The sequence below is a fragment of the Leucopleurus acutus genome (genome assembly GCF_964270905.1).
Source record: "Leucopleurus acutus genome assembly, chromosome: 3".
NCBI classification, from domain to species: Eukaryota; Metazoa; Chordata; class Mammalia; order Artiodactyla; family Delphinidae; genus Leucopleurus; species Leucopleurus acutus.
In genome coordinates, this window is record NC_139145.1 from 9,389,972 (window position 1) to 9,406,567 (window position 16,596).

At 46.9% G+C, this 16,596-nt stretch overlaps 1 protein-coding gene across 5 annotated transcripts in view; it reads left to right on the forward strand.

Annotated features, from left to right (window-relative positions):
- The window catches only part of CACNA1A (calcium voltage-gated channel subunit alpha1 A), a gene marked incomplete at its 5' end in the record, with an annotated part of 237,674 nt that overhangs the window by 118,296 nt on the left and 102,782 nt on the right, over positions 1-16,596 (forward strand). For all 5 annotated transcript variants that reach the window (XM_082834912.1, XM_082834911.1, XM_082834913.1 and 2 more), the window contains 2 exons: positions 14,282-14,385; positions 15,465-15,580. In XM_082834912.1, coding sequence (XP_082691038.1) covers positions 14,282-14,385; positions 15,465-15,580 — 220 coding nt within the window. The remainder of the gene's footprint in view (positions 1-14,281; positions 14,386-15,464; positions 15,581-16,596) is intronic.

Below are 16,596 nucleotides of genomic sequence, written 5' to 3' on the forward strand. Positions count from 1 at the left end.
GTCTTAGATCCTAGAATTCCCTCCCCAAGCCCAGATTCCATGGACTTGCATGAGATTCTTCCATGGGTCTGTTCTCTGACTACACCACCCATTTGTATCCCCTGAGGGCCAAGGGTGTCCTTGGGGTGGCTGTTGGCACAGATGTGGCTGGAGTTTGGACACGCAAGGTGGTGTGTCCATGCATGTGTGTGTGGAGCACCCCCTCCCCTGCCTCCAGGTGGCAGGCCATGGTCAAGGGGCAGGGAAGCCTGTCCCCACGCCATTATCCAGTGCAGACATCCAGATTCTAAATTCCAGCCTGACCTTCCAAGTGCTTATGAAGGTGTGTTTGTAAAGGAGACACATACAGCACATTTTATTTAGGAGCTTTTAAATATTTACACATATATATGGGCCTCGGTTGGTACTCTTGTCCTAGGTCTTGAAAATGTTAAGTTCAGGTCAGAAAAGATGTACACTCCTACCTGCCCCCCCACCCCGCTTCCATCCTGCGTAGCATCTCTAGGAACAGACAGCAGATTTGAGATGCTCAGGCTCTTTCTTGGCCCTGACCTGCAAAGATCTTGGGCTAAAGGCTACACCCAGTTGGCCAAAGCTTGCTTGGGCTCTAGGTTTTTTTCTTTGCTTTTTTTTTTAAATTCTATTTATTTATTTATTTTTGGCTGCATTGGGTCTTCGTTGCTGCGTGCGGGCTTTCTCTAGTTGTGGCGAGCTGGAGCTACTCTTCGTTGCGGTGTGTGGGCTTCTCATTGCGGTAGCTTCCCTCGTTGCAGAGCATGGGCTCTAGGCATGCGGGCTTCAGTAGTTGTGGCGCACAGTCTTAGTTGTTCCGCAGCATGTGGGATCTTCCCGGACCAGGGCTCAAACCCGTGTCCCCTGCACTGGCAGGCAGATTCTTAACCACTGCACCACCAGGGAAGTCCCTAGGTTTTTTTTCTTTACAAGGCTGTTGCAAGAGGAGGCTTCAGAGGGAAATGAACCCTCCTGGGAGTGAAACAGAACTGGGAGACAGGAAGGTAAGGAAACTTAGGCAGAGAGTGGGGGTGGAGAACAGGAGCTAAGTAAAGTGTGAACATGGAAACAGGTTATATCATGGGATTGGACATCCAGAAAAAGGGTCCAAGGTTCATAGGAAGACAATGGAGATGAGCTCAGTGGTGGATGAGGAAGTGTGAGCAGGGACACAAATTTCCAGAGGGTTCTATAGTTGTAAGCACCATCATCTTAGGGGATATTTGCCCTGGAAGCTTAGAGCTGAATCACCTTGGGGGAAGCAAACTCGGGAGAAACAGTTGAGAGAACAGAGTCAGGCATCAGGCTGCTTGGGTTCCCCTCCCGACTCCACCACTTCCTTGCTGTGCAACCTTGGACAAGTCACTTGGGCTCTCTGTGCCTCCATTTCCATGTGTGCAAAATGAGGAGAAGCACAGTCCTACCTCACAGGGCACAAGGACTGAGTGAGGTGAATATATGTGAAGATTTAGAACAGTGCATGGTCCAAATTTGTAGGCCAAATTTTCTAGCCCAAAGGGCACTCCTTTTAAAAATGTAAATGAATTTTTCAGTGTGAAAACTCCAGCAGCGCCTGAAGAAGTGGAGTGAGCCATTGGGTCCCACTTTATGTGCCACTCTCACCCCACTGGTAACTGCCACTAACTCAGAGTAGCCTTCTAGAACTTTCCGTGCACTTACATCCCACAGTCATGCTTTGGGTGGAAACCCAGGGAGCAAGGATTTGAGCCTGATGCGAGCCTAGAGCAGTGATAAATTACCACAAACCGGGTGGCTTAAAACAACAGACATTTATTACCTCACAGTATGGAGGCCAGAAGGTGTCAGCAGGGCCAGGCTCCGTCCAAAGGCTCTCGGGGAGAATACTTCCTTGTCTCTTCCAGCTTCTGGTGGCTGCCAGCAATCCTTGGCATTCTTTGGCTTATAGATTATCTGTTGTCCACTCGAATACCCCATCTTCACATGGCCATATTCTTATAAGGACCCTGGTCGTATTGGCTTAGGGCCCACCCTACTCCAGTACAACGTCATCTTAACTAATTACATCTGCAGCAACCCCATTTCTAAATAAGGTCACATTCTGAGGTCCTGGAAGTTAGGACTTCAACAGATCTTGGTGGGGCAGGGGTGGTGGGGACGTAATTCAATTCATAACATCTCCCAGATGAAGTGCTTGCACCTGAACCCTTGTCTGGGGCTTCCTAAATTAAGACAACCTCCCCCCCCACCCTGAAACACAACCCTAGGACAACTCATTGCTAAGGGCAGGGGCTAAGTGGCATCTTTGAGTTTCTGCTGACAAGGACAGAGCTATTGCTTTTCCAGACTCATTTGGGTCCTGCCCTTGTGCTCTGCCATTTGCAAGGCCTGCCCTAGGACTCCCTTAGCTCCATCCAGCCACAGGCAGGCACAGTGTCTGGACTATCTGTCCTTTTATGCTTATGCTAGAGCCAAGCCCGTGAGCATGACCTCACCATCCACTATCAGGTGAGATCCATGGGAAGAGTCCAGAAGCACCTGCTCCAAGCATCTTAGAATCCACAGGCACAGATGCCAGATGGATGTCGTCCAGCTGGGTGGGCAGTGCTTTATGATCCCAACATCTCATTTCTTTTTTCAGTATCATTGAAATCCATTTGTTTATTCCATAATTATTTATTGAGTGCCTACTGTGTGCCGGGAAATGATCAGGTGATCAGGGACAACACAATGAAGAAGACAGACAAAAATCCCCATCCTTGTAGGGGAGACAGATGTGACCAATAAACATTATAAATAATAAACTACTCAGAAAGTGGAAGATGGACGTTAAGCAAATACATAATGTGGGACGTGGTGACATGACCTGTGTCATCCTATGAGGACAACAGCAGGATAAAAGGACAGGTGTTGGGGTGTGGGGGCTAGTTTAGGTCAGGCAATGAGGGAAGGCTCCTCAGAGGAGGTGCCATTTCCACAGAAATGGAGAGAGCCAGGCAGATGTTTGGGGGAAGAGCGTTCTTGGCAAAGGGAACAGCAGCTCGCCTACACGGTGTGCTGGGGCCCCATCCAGGTTTTTCCCTTTTCAATTTGTCTCTTTTCTTTCCCACTTGGCTTCCTGGTTAAAGTGCCTTTTAGAAAAAGCCTAACCTTAACTAATCAGCACCCCTGTCGAAGATTTATATCGGGATGTGCACCCCAGCGTTATTTGTAAAAATAGAACAAAACTGGAAGCAACTGGTTAAATACCGTATGGTCCCTCCATATGATGGAGTATCATGTCATTAAAAATCATCTGTTGGGAGAATATTTAAGGATGCGGGGAAATGCTCACCATATAATGACAAGTGGGGGGGGAACTGATTTTAAAAAAAGAATCAAGGTGAGATAAGCCTTATGTCTTAGTCACCTCCGGCTGACATTACAAAACACCATAGACTGGGCAGCTTAGACAGCAGAAATGTACTTTCTCACAGTTCTGGAGGCTAGAAGTCTGAGATCAGGGTGTCAGCGTGGTCCGGTTCTGGTGAGGGCTCTCTTCCTGGCTTGCAGACGGCTGCCTTCTCACTGTGTCCTCACATGGTGAGGGCAGAGAGAGAGAGAGAGCAAGCTCTCTGGGATTAGTGACTTTTACAAGGACGCTAATCTCATCATGCGGGCCCCACTCTCATGACCTCCTGTAACCCTAATCACCTCCCAAAGGCCCCATCTCCAAATGCCATTACATCGGGGATTAGGGCTTCAACACATGAACTGGGTTGGAGAAGGGACACAATTCAGTCTGTAGAACCTTATAATCTCAAGTGTGTAATTTTGAAAATATAAGGAAAAAAGGCTGGAGTCCGCTGTACCAAGATGGCCTTTAGGTAGTGGGATTTGGGAATCTTTATCTTCTTGATACTTCTCTATATTGTCAAAATTTTCTACAATGAGCACAATTTACTTTTATCCTCTTTTTTTTAATTGAAGGATAGTTGATTTACAACATTGCATTAGTTTCAGATGTATAGCATAGTAATTCAGTTATTTTTTTGCAGATTATATTCCATTTTAGGTTATTACAAAATATTGAATACAATTCCCTGTGCTATACAGTAAATCCTTGTTGCTTATCTATTTTATGTATAGTAGTTTCATAATTTACTTTTATAATCAGGGAGTGCATTTAAACTTGTCTTGCTAAGAGTTTAGGAGGAAAAAGATTTTTGGTTACTCGTAGACCAGGAGATGGGGAGGAAGGACAGGAAAAGGGCATTTTCTGGGTGCCCATTGTATGCCGGGTGTTTTTATCTTATATTACCTGTCCAGAGAGAGTCCACGTCAAAATATGTAAATTACTTATTGATTGACATAACAATAATAAATGGTCATTTTATTGCTTTATTATTAAATAAACAAAATAAGTGAAGAAGAGACAAATCTTCCCTACAAAAGAATTCCATTTAATATATATAGACAGTCCCCCTCCAAGAATGGAGTTTAATCTTTCCCCCACCCCCAGTCTGAGGATGGGCTGGACTTAGTGACTCACTTCTAAAGAATAACATAAGGAAAGGACATATATCATTTCACAGTGGAGAAACCTAGAAGACACCACCTTAACCAAGTGACAAATTTTGACATCCCAGTGGATGTGTGATCATAGGATCTTTGATTTGATATGATGAGGAGGGAACCTCACCTCCGGGGTTTTCTTCTCAAAGACTCATAACCCCATAATCGTAGGCAAAACATCAGACAAACCCAGATTGGAGGGCGTTCTGCAGGATACCTGAGCAGTTCTCTTCAAGACAGTCAAGGTCGTGACAAACAAGGAAAGACTGAGAAACTGACCCAGACCAGAGGAGCCTAAGGAGGTGTGAGGACTAAAGGAAATGGTGGATCCTGCATGGGATCCTGAAAAGGGGGCAAACCCAAATAAAGTCTATAAATAACTGGTGAAGGAGAGATTACTGTCACCCATGTTACAAATAAGACTCTGGTTGAGAAAGTTGCCGGAGGTGGCCAGACAGGAAATGGCAGTACCAGCCTGCGAGCTCTGCATTCCTCTTCCCTGTGCTCTGAGCTGACCCCAGAGAAATAGATATTGGTGGAGAGGGGGAGAGAGGTGGGGGGTTGAGAGAGGGAAAAAGAGGGAGGGAGAGAGGAAGGGCGGGCGGGAAGGAGGGCAGTTAATTTTCAAAGGAGGAACTTCTTAAAACTCTAAGTCTGGGGCAGAAAGATGGAAGATTGGAAGCAAAGAGAATCCACCTGAAAAAATTTTAAACCTTGTTGAGGCACAGACCCCTTTGTCAGTGTAATGATTTTTAAAGTCTAATAAATTAAAAGACTGGAGATGGTGAAGGAAGACAAATGTACTGAAATTGTTATAAAAATATTGTTAAAAACAGATGGGTGACGTCATTTTAGTGTTTGTAACACATTGCCAACAGGACCTGGCAATGAGTCAGATGACCCCCATAATTTCATGGGAGTGTTGAAGCTAAAAGATTTTGTGGGCTATCTGGGAACTACATGTGATTTCTGTGGGTGAGGGGCATCACCGGTTCTGCCCACACTGTTGCAGTTTGCTGCCTCCCCTGGTAATGGAAGAAAATGCCCCACTTTCTGGTGGAAATTAGGGGAAGTGAAGGATTAACTTTTTTCCATGCAAATTCACAGACTCCCCAAGGATTCCCATCCCAGTTGAGCCTGAGGGAATCTCACAGTGATTTCTGTGGTTGCTTGGCTAGGAAAACCCTCCGAGGAGGTTAGCAAGTAACTGAAATTCTCGCTGTCCGTGTCTGGCTCAGCCCCCACCACAAGTTACCCAATCCAAAACGTCAAGAGTGCCACTGTGGAGAAACTCTGCTCTAGAAGACCAGGGATCCTTGAAGATGGGGCATTGAGGCATCCCTGGGCATGGTGGACCTGCCCACATTATGATTTTGTAGTGGGGTGAGTGCTTATCCAAGCCCAAAGACCACAAAGGCAAGTATATTGAAATTCTCTGCCAGAAGTGTGGTCCGAGTCATGTCTAACTGCCATAAAATGAGCCTCAGTCAACAGAGCTGAGCTCTACCCTTGTCCTGGACCTCTGAAGGACCCAGAGGGCTCCTGTGCCCATTCCTGGGCCTGGGGCCCACATTGGATGTGGGCAGCCTTCTGGAATCCTAATGGGCTATCAGCTATTTCCTCTGTACCGCACTATTCTGGATGTTTCTCTGTGCACCAGCCTGTGACTCCTTGATGGTAACCTTCTAAGGTAGAACCTTAGATAGTCCCATTTTACAGATGAGGAAACTGAGGTCCAAGGCCACACACAGGGAGTTAAGGTTGGAATCCAGCTCTGACTCAACACCAGTTCCCTCAGAATCTGCTATTTGCTACCTCCCATGGCAAACAGGATGGAAGACTGGCTCTCTGAGCTCAAGGGGGCGGCATGGGGAAGCCCAGGAGGGCTGCACTGGAGCCATTTGCTGGAGACAAAAGTTGGTGGCTCTGTGTATTGCTTGAGCAACAGGCAGCCTTATTTCACAAGGACCCCCTCACCATATGTGCATGAGTGACTCAAAAACAAAAAAAAAAATCAGAAATCACCTCCACCCCACACAGAGGACATACCCAACATGCTTCTCACTGAATAGCCAAAACAGCCTGGGGGTGCAGTGTGGGCGATGGGACTTGCCCTCTCTTAGTTGCTACCAGGGTGGGGAGAGGAAGAGTCTGGGGCCCTGGCAGGACCTGTACACCCTTTGCTGAGAGCCTGCTGCATCCCTACATCCTCCTTGTATCATCAACTGATCCATAAAACAACCTCATGAGGGGAAATATTTTTAGCTCCATCTTCCAGATGAGGAAACTGAGGCTCACAGGGATTCAGTGACCTGCCAAGATCCCCTAGTCAAGGGTAGTGAAGTCAGGATTTGAACCCAGCACTGGGCACTAACTGTTACACTCCCTCCCTCTCTCTCTATGATTCCCACCTTCTCTGTTTTTTTCCCCCTCTCTGTCTTTGTGTCTCTTAATTCTTGGTCTCTCTGTCTCTCTCTCTTTCTCTCTCCTCCTTTCCTTTCTTCGCCTCTTTATTCCTCTCTCCCCCACCTCTCTGTGCTTTTCTCTGTGTGTTTCTCTTACTCTCTATTTCTATTCCTCACTTAATGTCAATTAAGAAAATGGTAAAACTGTGCTTAGTTGATGATTATAAATGCAAGTCCCTTGACAAATGGTCACTAATGGTTGAAACTGATCTTTGACCTAAGCCCTTGTATAATTCATAGATGTTTATTTTGGCCAACATCAAAGCATCAGATCTGGGGGACTTTAGATCACACATTCATTCAACTAACATTCATTGAATGTGTACTGCATGAAGGCAACGTTCTAGGCACCAAGGATATGCAGCAAATGGAAGAGACAAAAAAATCCCTGTTTGGGGGGAGTTGACGTTTTGGTGGGAGAAGCAGGCAGCCAACAAGATAATTAAGAAAATTTTATATATATGGCAGAATCTGAAATATTTTAGGCTTTGTGGGCCATGCCGTCTCTGTCACAACTACTCAATCTGCTCTCGTAGCACAAAAGCATCCACAGGGAAGATACACAATGAATGGGCATGGCTGTGTGCTGACAAACCTTAATTTACAAAAACAGGTGTCATGCATGGGTGGTGGTTTGTCCACTCCTGGGTAAGAGGGTGATGAAAGCTCAGGTGAAAAAGCAGTAGAGGGGCTGTGGATCCTCAAGGTGAGAGGTTGACGTTCTTCTAATAAGACCTGAAAGAGGTGAAGGAGAGCCATGTAGGTATGTCAGGCAAGAGAGACCCAGGTGGATCGGACAGCCAGTGCAAAGGCCCTAAGGCAGGAGTGGTTCTGACATTTGTGAGGAGCCCATGTGGCTGGAAGTGAGGGAGTGAGGGTGAACAAGGGAGCTGAAGAGGCCAGGGGAGGTGACAGGAGACCTCAGAGGCAGAAAGACCATATAATTCGCTGCCCAAACCAGGATAATTTTGAGTGAATGGGGAAAGGAGAACTCAAAAAATAATTAACAGGCGTCGCATGATTTAATAACAGGTACAAACTGGGACAGACATACGACCTCCCTCGTGGCCACTGTGGGGCTTTGGCTGTTTCACATTTTTTTTTATCCCTTATGCTGGGGAGTTGGGTGTTCTCTTGAGCCGAGGTTTGTTGTTTTTTTACATCTTCTATACTTTTTCTGACTGAACCATGCTCAAAAAAATTAGAGGAAAATAAGCCACAAAACAGAAGGCACTTCAGGGTTTTACTGAGACGCAGCCATTTGTTTGATGAGTATCGAATGCTTGCTAAGCGCCAGGCATCATGCTAGGTACCAACAGTGTGGGGGTGAATCAGTATTTTCCCTCTCCTTTAAGGCTCTCATGGGCCAATTGTTATAAACAGAAAGTACTGTGTAAGTGCAGTGAAGGAGTGAGGGAGAAAAAAAAAATCTGAGGGATACAAGCCAGAATGCTGGGTCTAGCCCCAGCTGTGCCATCCGCACCCTGTGTGAGCCAGGCAGATCATCTCCCTCAGCCTCAGTTTCCCCATCCACTGGAGATTCTGGGAATCAAGGGGTGTTGGTTGTCAGCTCAAACGGGCTCTACTAAAGTGACCGTTGTTGTCCCACCTGCCTCTTCGTTTCCCAGGGAAACAGCCTGATCATTGGGACTTGGGATAAATACATTTCCCTGTCATTGTTATTATTTAAACAATCCGCCCACAGGGACTTGAAATGCAAATGCATATATTGACAAAATGATTCAGAGAGCAAAACCTGCTTGGAAGTGAATGAGAGTTCTGTCTGTGCTGTGAGGAAGGGCAAGCCGTTTTTGGCTGGAAGGCTTCTCCGAGAGGGGGCACAGTAGAATGGAAGGCTGAGTGATGAGAGGGAATCAACCAAGTCAAGATGTAGGAGAAACTGTCTCCAAACAGAGGCTCAGAGGACAACCAGCTCATTGTAATCTTGAACCTTAATTTCTCTGTCAGATATACAGGAAACATTCTTTTCCCCCATCTGCCTCCTGAGAGCCATATAAAAGTCAATGAGAAAGTGATATTTGAGAGAAATCTAAAGGAGATAAAGGAGTGAACCAAGGAAATATCTGGGTGTATCAATCAGGAAATCTAGGTTGTGCTGCGGTAACAAACATTCTCCAACGTCACTGTGATTTTAACAACACACGTCTTTTCTGGTTCATGCTACATGTCCAGTGCAGGTTGGCAGTGAGGAAGAAGGGAGCTATACTCAGCAGAGTCACTTGGGACCTAGCTAATGGAGCAACCAGCACCTAGAACATTACCAGTTGGTATTCCAAAAGGAAAGAAAGCCCTGGAGGGTCCCACACTGGCAGTTCAGTGCTCTGGTCCAAAAGTGACTTAGGTATTTCCACTCACTCCTCATTGGCCAGCACTCATCATATGACCCTCAGCCAGCCACAGGGAGACAGGGACGGGCCATCTTGCCATATCTCAGGAAATATTTAGTGACAGCACTAATGAAGAATAGCGTTGCAGGCAGTGGAACTGTTTGAGCCTTGGGAAGAAAGACAAGGCGATCTTGCAAGTGTATCTTTCTGGTGTTAATGACTTTGACAAGCAAGCAATTTCCCTTCTCCCACATCCAGACTCATGAGCACACCCACGCTTAACCTGAACTGCCAAAGGATGTAAGACCCGGGATGGGAGGTTGATGTCCCCCACATTCTGTGCTATCACAGAACGGCCAAGGACGCTCCAGTGTTTCGGCTTGGGAAATATGTTTCTCATTTTTCTCCTGAGCAAACCCCAGGAAGCCCACCTACTGATCAAAAACTGCACCCAACCCTCTGCCAGCTTCTTCTCTGTGAGTTGTTGGATCCACAGCATGGAACTGAGTCATTTGGGCTAGATTGGAAAGAGAACAAGCATCTCTAAAATCAGGCAACAGAACCCCAGTTCCCAGGGAGGGAAAATCAAGACAAAGGGGGAAGAAGGAGAGAGGAGGGAGAAGGGAGCACAGCTTGGGGTGGAGGATGTGGGCTGTGTGGGGAGCCACCTCTCATTCAGTCATTCAACAAACATTTATTGGACACTGCATGCATGCCTGGCATTGTGATAGGGAATATAGCAGTGGGAAAAAAGCACAATGTCTCTGCTCCATATGGAATTGACTGTGGGGAGACAGACAATGAGCAGGAGAAATAAGTATAGAGGAGGAGATGCACTGAGGGAAAAATAGAGCAGGAAATGAGATTAGAAATGAAGGTGCAACTGTAAAAGGCCATCAGGGAAACCCTGCCCGAGAAAGTGGCCTTTGAGCAGAGATCTGAAGGAGGTGAGGGAGCCATGTAGGAAATTGGGGGAAGAGCATTCCAGGCAGAGGAAGCAATAGGTGCAAAGGCCCTGAGGTGGGACTGTGCTTGGTGCGTTTGAGGAGCTATAGGAAGGCCATGTGGCTGGAGTGATCCAGGGGGAGAATGACAGGAGAGCAGGGCCTGGAAGTGATGGAGTCGGAGGTGGCACCTCTGCCATTTAGTAGCTCAGTTACTGTGTTCTTTGTCTGTGGCTGACATCACCAAGTACCACAACTGGATGGCTTAAAACGACAAAAATGTATTCTCTCACAGTTCTAGAGGTCAGAGTCCAAAATCAAGGTGTCAGCAGGGTTATACTCCCTCTGAGACTCTGGGTAGAATTCTTTCTTGCCTCTTGCTGACTTCTGGTGGTGACTGTCAGCCCTCAGCACTCCTTGACTTGCAGCTGTGTCCCTCCAATCTCTGCCTCCATTGTCACATGGCTGTCCTCTCCCCTGTGTGTCCCTGTCTTCACCTGTTACTTCTTCTTCTTAAAAGGACACCAGTCATAGTGGACTAGGGCCCACGATCGTGACTTCTTCTTAACTTAATGGCAGCTGCAAAGACCCTGTTTCCAAATAGGGTCACATTGAAAGGTACTGGAGGTTAGGATTTCAACATATCTTTTTTTGGGGGGGTGGGACGTGCCATGCAGCATGTGGGATCATAGTTCCCTGACCAGGGATTGAATCTGTGCCCCCTGCATTGAGAGCATGGAGTCTTAACCACTGGACCTCCAGCGAAGTCCCTCAACATATCTTTTAGGGGGGATACAATGCAGCCCACGACAGGGACCTTGGGCATGGGACTTTACCTCTATGTGCCTCGGTTTCCTCACCTGGGAAGATGGGGAGGATTACATACCACCTTTTGTGAGAGGATTAAATGAGCTCAAGTAGGCTGAGGACCTGGCACTGTGAGTGTCTTTTATGCCGGGCAGCATCATGGGGCCAGGTGGTTCTAAGCATATCAGGGAGCTGGGGTGTGGGCAGATCCTAGGGTGGAGGGGCTGCCTTGGTACCAAGGGCCTCAGCCATTTCTCCCCGTTCAGTCCTGCCCCTCTTCCCCCACCCACCCACTGCTCCGTCTCCATCCCAAACCTGCTTCCTGAGATAGCCAGACTTTTTTCTTCTGTTGGCCGGTGCAGGCTTTCTCTCCCTGGGCTATAGTTAGCCCTAAGAAATGGTAACGAAAAGACCTCAGCCACAGCAGCAGCATCAGAGGGGAAAGCACAAAGCCAGTCCTGCCTTCTGTCCACCCCTGTTCTGCTGACCCTTTTCTTTCTTCCAGAACCTCCAAGAAGCAAAGCATTGGAACTCTGTTAGAACAAGGGTGTGAGCAGGGGACTGGCATATTCATTGTCCCCTGAACCTGTCTGTGTCCATCATGGAAGTTGGCTTTTTGGGTTGGTTTGTTTTCTTTTTTTTTTAATTATTGTGGTAAAATAAACATAACCTAACATTTACCATCTAAACCATTTTTAGCTGTCCAGTTCATTGGCATTAAGTGCATTCACTTTGTTGTGCAGCTGTCACCACCATCCATCTCCAGAACTTTTTCATCTTGCAAAACTGTAACTCTGTCCCCGTTAAACACTAACCCTCCGTCCCCCTCCCCCAGCCCCTGCCCACCATTCTACTTTCTGTCTCTGTGAACTTGACAACTCTGGGAACCTCATATAGGTGGAATCATACAGTTGTCGTCCTTTTGTGTCTGGCTTATTTCATTTAGCATAATGTCCTCAAGGTTCATCCATGTTGTAGCATGTGTCAGAATTTCCTTGCTTTTTAAGGTAAAGTTGACTTTCTTTAAAAAAAAAAAACTTTTTCTTGGTTCAAGTAAAATACACATATAGGACACTTCACAGATCACATTTGATGAATTTTTACAAACTGAACACACATGTGTAACCAGCACTCAGATTGATCAGGAAACAGAACCTTCTCAGCCCCAGAAGGTCCCCCTCGTGTTCCCTCCAGAGTCATTACCCTCCCCAAAGGATACTCCATCTGGACCTGAAACATCATCAACTCATTTGCCTGTTTTTTGTATTTTGCATGATTGGAATCTTACATATATGCTCTTTTCTGTCTGGCTTCTTTTGCTTGATGCCAAGTCTGTAAAGTTTCACGTGGTGGATGGCAGTCGTTCATTGCACAATATTCCATTTATCTTCCCTCCTGTTGAGAAGGGTTCAGTTGGTTTCCAGTTTGGAACTGTTATGAAGATCACCACTATGAACATTCTTGCATGTGTCTTTGGCATACACAGGTTCACATTGCTGTTGGATAACATCCCCGGAATGTAATGTTCATGACATAGTGAAGGTGCATGATTTAATTTTAGTAGAAATTCCCAACCCATTTTTCAAAGTGGTTGTACCATCTATTATGGATTGAATTGTGTCCCTTCCAAAATGCACATGTTGAAGCCCTAACTCCTAGTACCTCAGAATGTGACTTTATTTGGAAATGGGATCATTGCAGGAGTAATTAGTTAAGATAAGGTCATTAGGATGGGCCCTAATCCAATATGACTGGTGTCCCTATAGAAAGGGGAAATTTGGACACAGAGAAAGACATGCACTCAGGAAGAAAGTCATGTGTTGATGAAGGCAGAAATCAGGGTGATGCATCTACAAGCCAAAGAACCACCAAAGATTGTCAGCAAACCCCCAGATACCAGGGGAGAGGCATATTCTCCCTCAGAGCCTCCGGAAGGAACCAACACTGCTGCTACCCTGATCTTGGATTTCTAGCCTCCAGAACTGCGAACCAATAAATTTCTGTTGTTTTAAGCCACCCACTTGGTGGTTCTTTATTACAACAGCCACAAGAAACTCATACACCATGTTACCCTCCCATTGGCAGCATGAGACAGTTCCAGTTCCTCCACAGATTCACAGCACCAGTGTCAGTCGTTCTCATTTTAGCCTTTCTGCAGGGCAGCAGTAGCACTGAAAGTGCTTTTAAAGGTGAGCTTTTAAAGCCACATTTGCCCCCCCCCCCCCCCCGCCCCTCCCCCCACACACATACACACACACACATTCTGCAGATGCCATAGAGCTGATGAACCACCAGAAGCCGTCCCCAGCACAGAGATTAAGTCCACAGGCTCTGGGTCCTGGCCCCCTGGTTCAAATCCCATGTCCACCACTGTCTAGCTCTGTGACCTCATGCTGGCAATTTTGTCTTTCTGGGCCTGTTTCCTCAGTGCATGACAATAACATAGGGACATCATGGGAATTAAACGAGTAAATAAGCCAATGTAGGTAATATGCTTAGAGGAGTGTCTAGCACAAATAAGTACTCTTTAAGTGCTGGGGGTTTTTTTTCTTTCTTTCTTTCTCTATTCTTGATTTTCTTCCCCTCCTCTCACTTATTGGCACAGTGTTCTGTTCTCCCAGAGAAGAATGTTCTATTTGTGGACTTCTTCCCCTTGAAAATTGATCTGGGCATTTCTGGGAATTTTTCTGTGGTTGACATTGAGGCTGCAGGCAATAGAGGAGGGAGACACTTAAGGAAAAGGTTCACGGCCCTGCCGTCTGGCTTGGTGATTTAACCTGATTATCAGACCCTGCCATCATGACTGTTTGGGGGAGAAGGGAGGGAACTGGGGGTTCATTTCTACATTTCAATGAGCTTTTTTACCTTCTCCTCCTGGAGTTTGATCTGTGGAGTCCTCCTGAGTTTCATGCTGGTTTCTGGTCCTGTGAGGACTACATGATTAGGAGGGGGCTTTGTCCTTCTAGTGGTACCTCTGGAGTCTCCCCCACTGGTTGATCCTGTGCTCTCTCTCCCTCTCTGGGCTACCAGAGCTCTAGGACTCCACAGGCCAAGGACATTCGAGGACAGAGTCCCAGGAGAACAAGAGTTCCCCCTTCCTCCACCTGTCAGGTCATACCTGAGTCCCACTCAGTGCTCACCTGCTTTCCTTCCTCACCCCCCCCCCCCATAGAGCAACGATGCCTCAGGGAACACTTGGAACTGGTTGTACTTCATCCCCCTCATCATCATCGGCTCCTTTTTTATGCTGAACCTCGTGCTGGGTGTGCTGTCTGGGTAAGTCTCTGCTACTCCCCCCATCCCACTCCCCCTCACCATCTTTTTCCCAGGAAGAGGCCATCATTCTCCAGGCAGAGAATAGGCCTCTTCTATTGCTTTGGGTTATTAGACAGTTATCAGCAAGCCATGTACAGGTGCATAAGTTGTGCACTGCTGGAGGCACCCAGTGAAGGGACTCATGGGAGGTGAAATCCAGCCCAGCCTTCACTCACCAAGCTGTGCTGCTGGCACTGAGCTACCTCCACCCAGGGGGCGGGAAGCCTCTGTGTAATTTAGACCTCTCACTTGGAAGGTTTTCTCAAAATTTTCAGGCCCACAACCCAAAACACAAGAAAAGTCTATAGAGCTTTAATTTCTATAATTTACATTTTGTTAAAGAAACAATAGGTTGGGTTTCCCCCCTCCCCTATTTTCCAAATATAAAATCGTAGCATACAATCAACCATGCATTTTCATGACACACATTGTCCCCTACCCCCAAGATTGTTTTTCTAGCTTAACCGTAAGTGAGTTTCATTTTTCTCACTACAAGAAGTCTGGGGACTGGTTTGGTGGCTCCATGGTGCCATGATGGACCCCAGCGTCTTCTAGCTTTCCACTCTGACATCCTTTTGGAGGCTTCCAGTCTCATGGATGCTTCATGGTCACAAGATAGCCGTCTCACATTCCAGACAGGAAGAGGAAGAAGGGAAACTGGAAAAGTCCTATATCACAGAAGTGAGGCTGCTGCAGAAATCTTCAGCTCATGTGTCATTAACGTAATTTAAGAGAGGGATGCAACTATTCTTTAGCCAGGAGTACAGAGAATGAGAATGGGGTATGCAGCCAGCAGTGGTTGGCATGGCATGGTTTACAGTTTTGTTTTGTTTTTTCTCTAACTGGGTGCAGTTGTTGGGAAATGCGGGAAGCTGGCAGAAATACCCACCCCTGTAATATTCTGATCTTCTGTCAGAAGACCTGATTCCTCTTGTTGAAAGGCACTGCCCTCCAGGGATTCTGAATCCCCAAACATACACACACAGAGACTCCCTAAAATTTCTAAAACGGCCAGACCTGACTCTTCTGTGCTTCTTCAGGGAGTTTGCCAAAGAAAGGGAGCGGGTAGAGAACCGGCGGGCTTTTTTGAAGCTGAGACGACAGCAGCAGATTGAACGAGAACTCAATGGGTACATGGAGTGGATCTCGAAAGCAGGTGAGGCCCTTTCATCCTGGGGCTCAGGAATTGAAATCCCAGGCCACGGAGCACACAGAGAGTCATGCGTGCAGTTTGGAGATGGATGAGGGAAGGGTCATGATGGGAGGAGAAAGAGGATCTGGACTGCTAGTTCCAGTTTTTAGCAACAAGAATCCAGCGGGATGAAGCCAGGATATGACATACATAACACTTAAGAGCTTTAAAATCAGACATTGGGTTAGATCCCAACTCTGCCACCTCCTAGCAATGCAGCTCACCTCCCTGTGCCTCAGTTTCCCTGCCTGTTAAACAGAGATAATGATAGTGCCTACCTCATAAGGCTGTTTGAAGAGTCTCTAAGGTAATCCAAGCTAAGTCAACCTAAGAAGAGCAGTGCCTCCCATACAGTAGGTCCATGTTTATTTGTTCAGCTAGTTAAACATTTATGGGACACCTGCTGTGTGCCAGGCACTGCTGTACGCACTGAGATTTGGTCTCTGCCTGCAGGACTCTGATAGTCTAGTGAGAGAGGAGAAAATAACCAAATACATATAATGTTGGATGTTGCCAAATGCTGAGAGGAAAAATAAAACGGAGTAGGAGGCAGAAAACAGTCCGAGAAGGAAGGGTGATCAGAAGGGGTCTCTCTGAGGAGGTGACCTCTGAGCCGAGACCTGAAGGAAGTGAAAAAGGAAGCCATGTGGATGTCTAGGGGAAGAGCTTTCCAGGCAGAGGGAACAGCAAGTGCAAAGGCCCAGGGGTAGGAGTAGAGTTGAGTCATAGCAGGGAAGCTGTGTGTGGCTGGAGCAGCGTAAGGTGGAGAGTGGGAGAAAAGGAGGACAGAGAGATGACGGGGGCCAAATCAGGCAAGATCTTATAGGCTATGGTAAGGAGGTTGGTTTTTATTTTGAAGGAGGTAGGGATGATGTTGGCTTTAGGACCATCGTTGAAGTGGGGCTGGGAGTCAGAAGCAAGTGAGCAGCACATTTCTGGCTGATTGAGTTGTCACTCAGCAAGGGGAGAGTAGAGTGGCC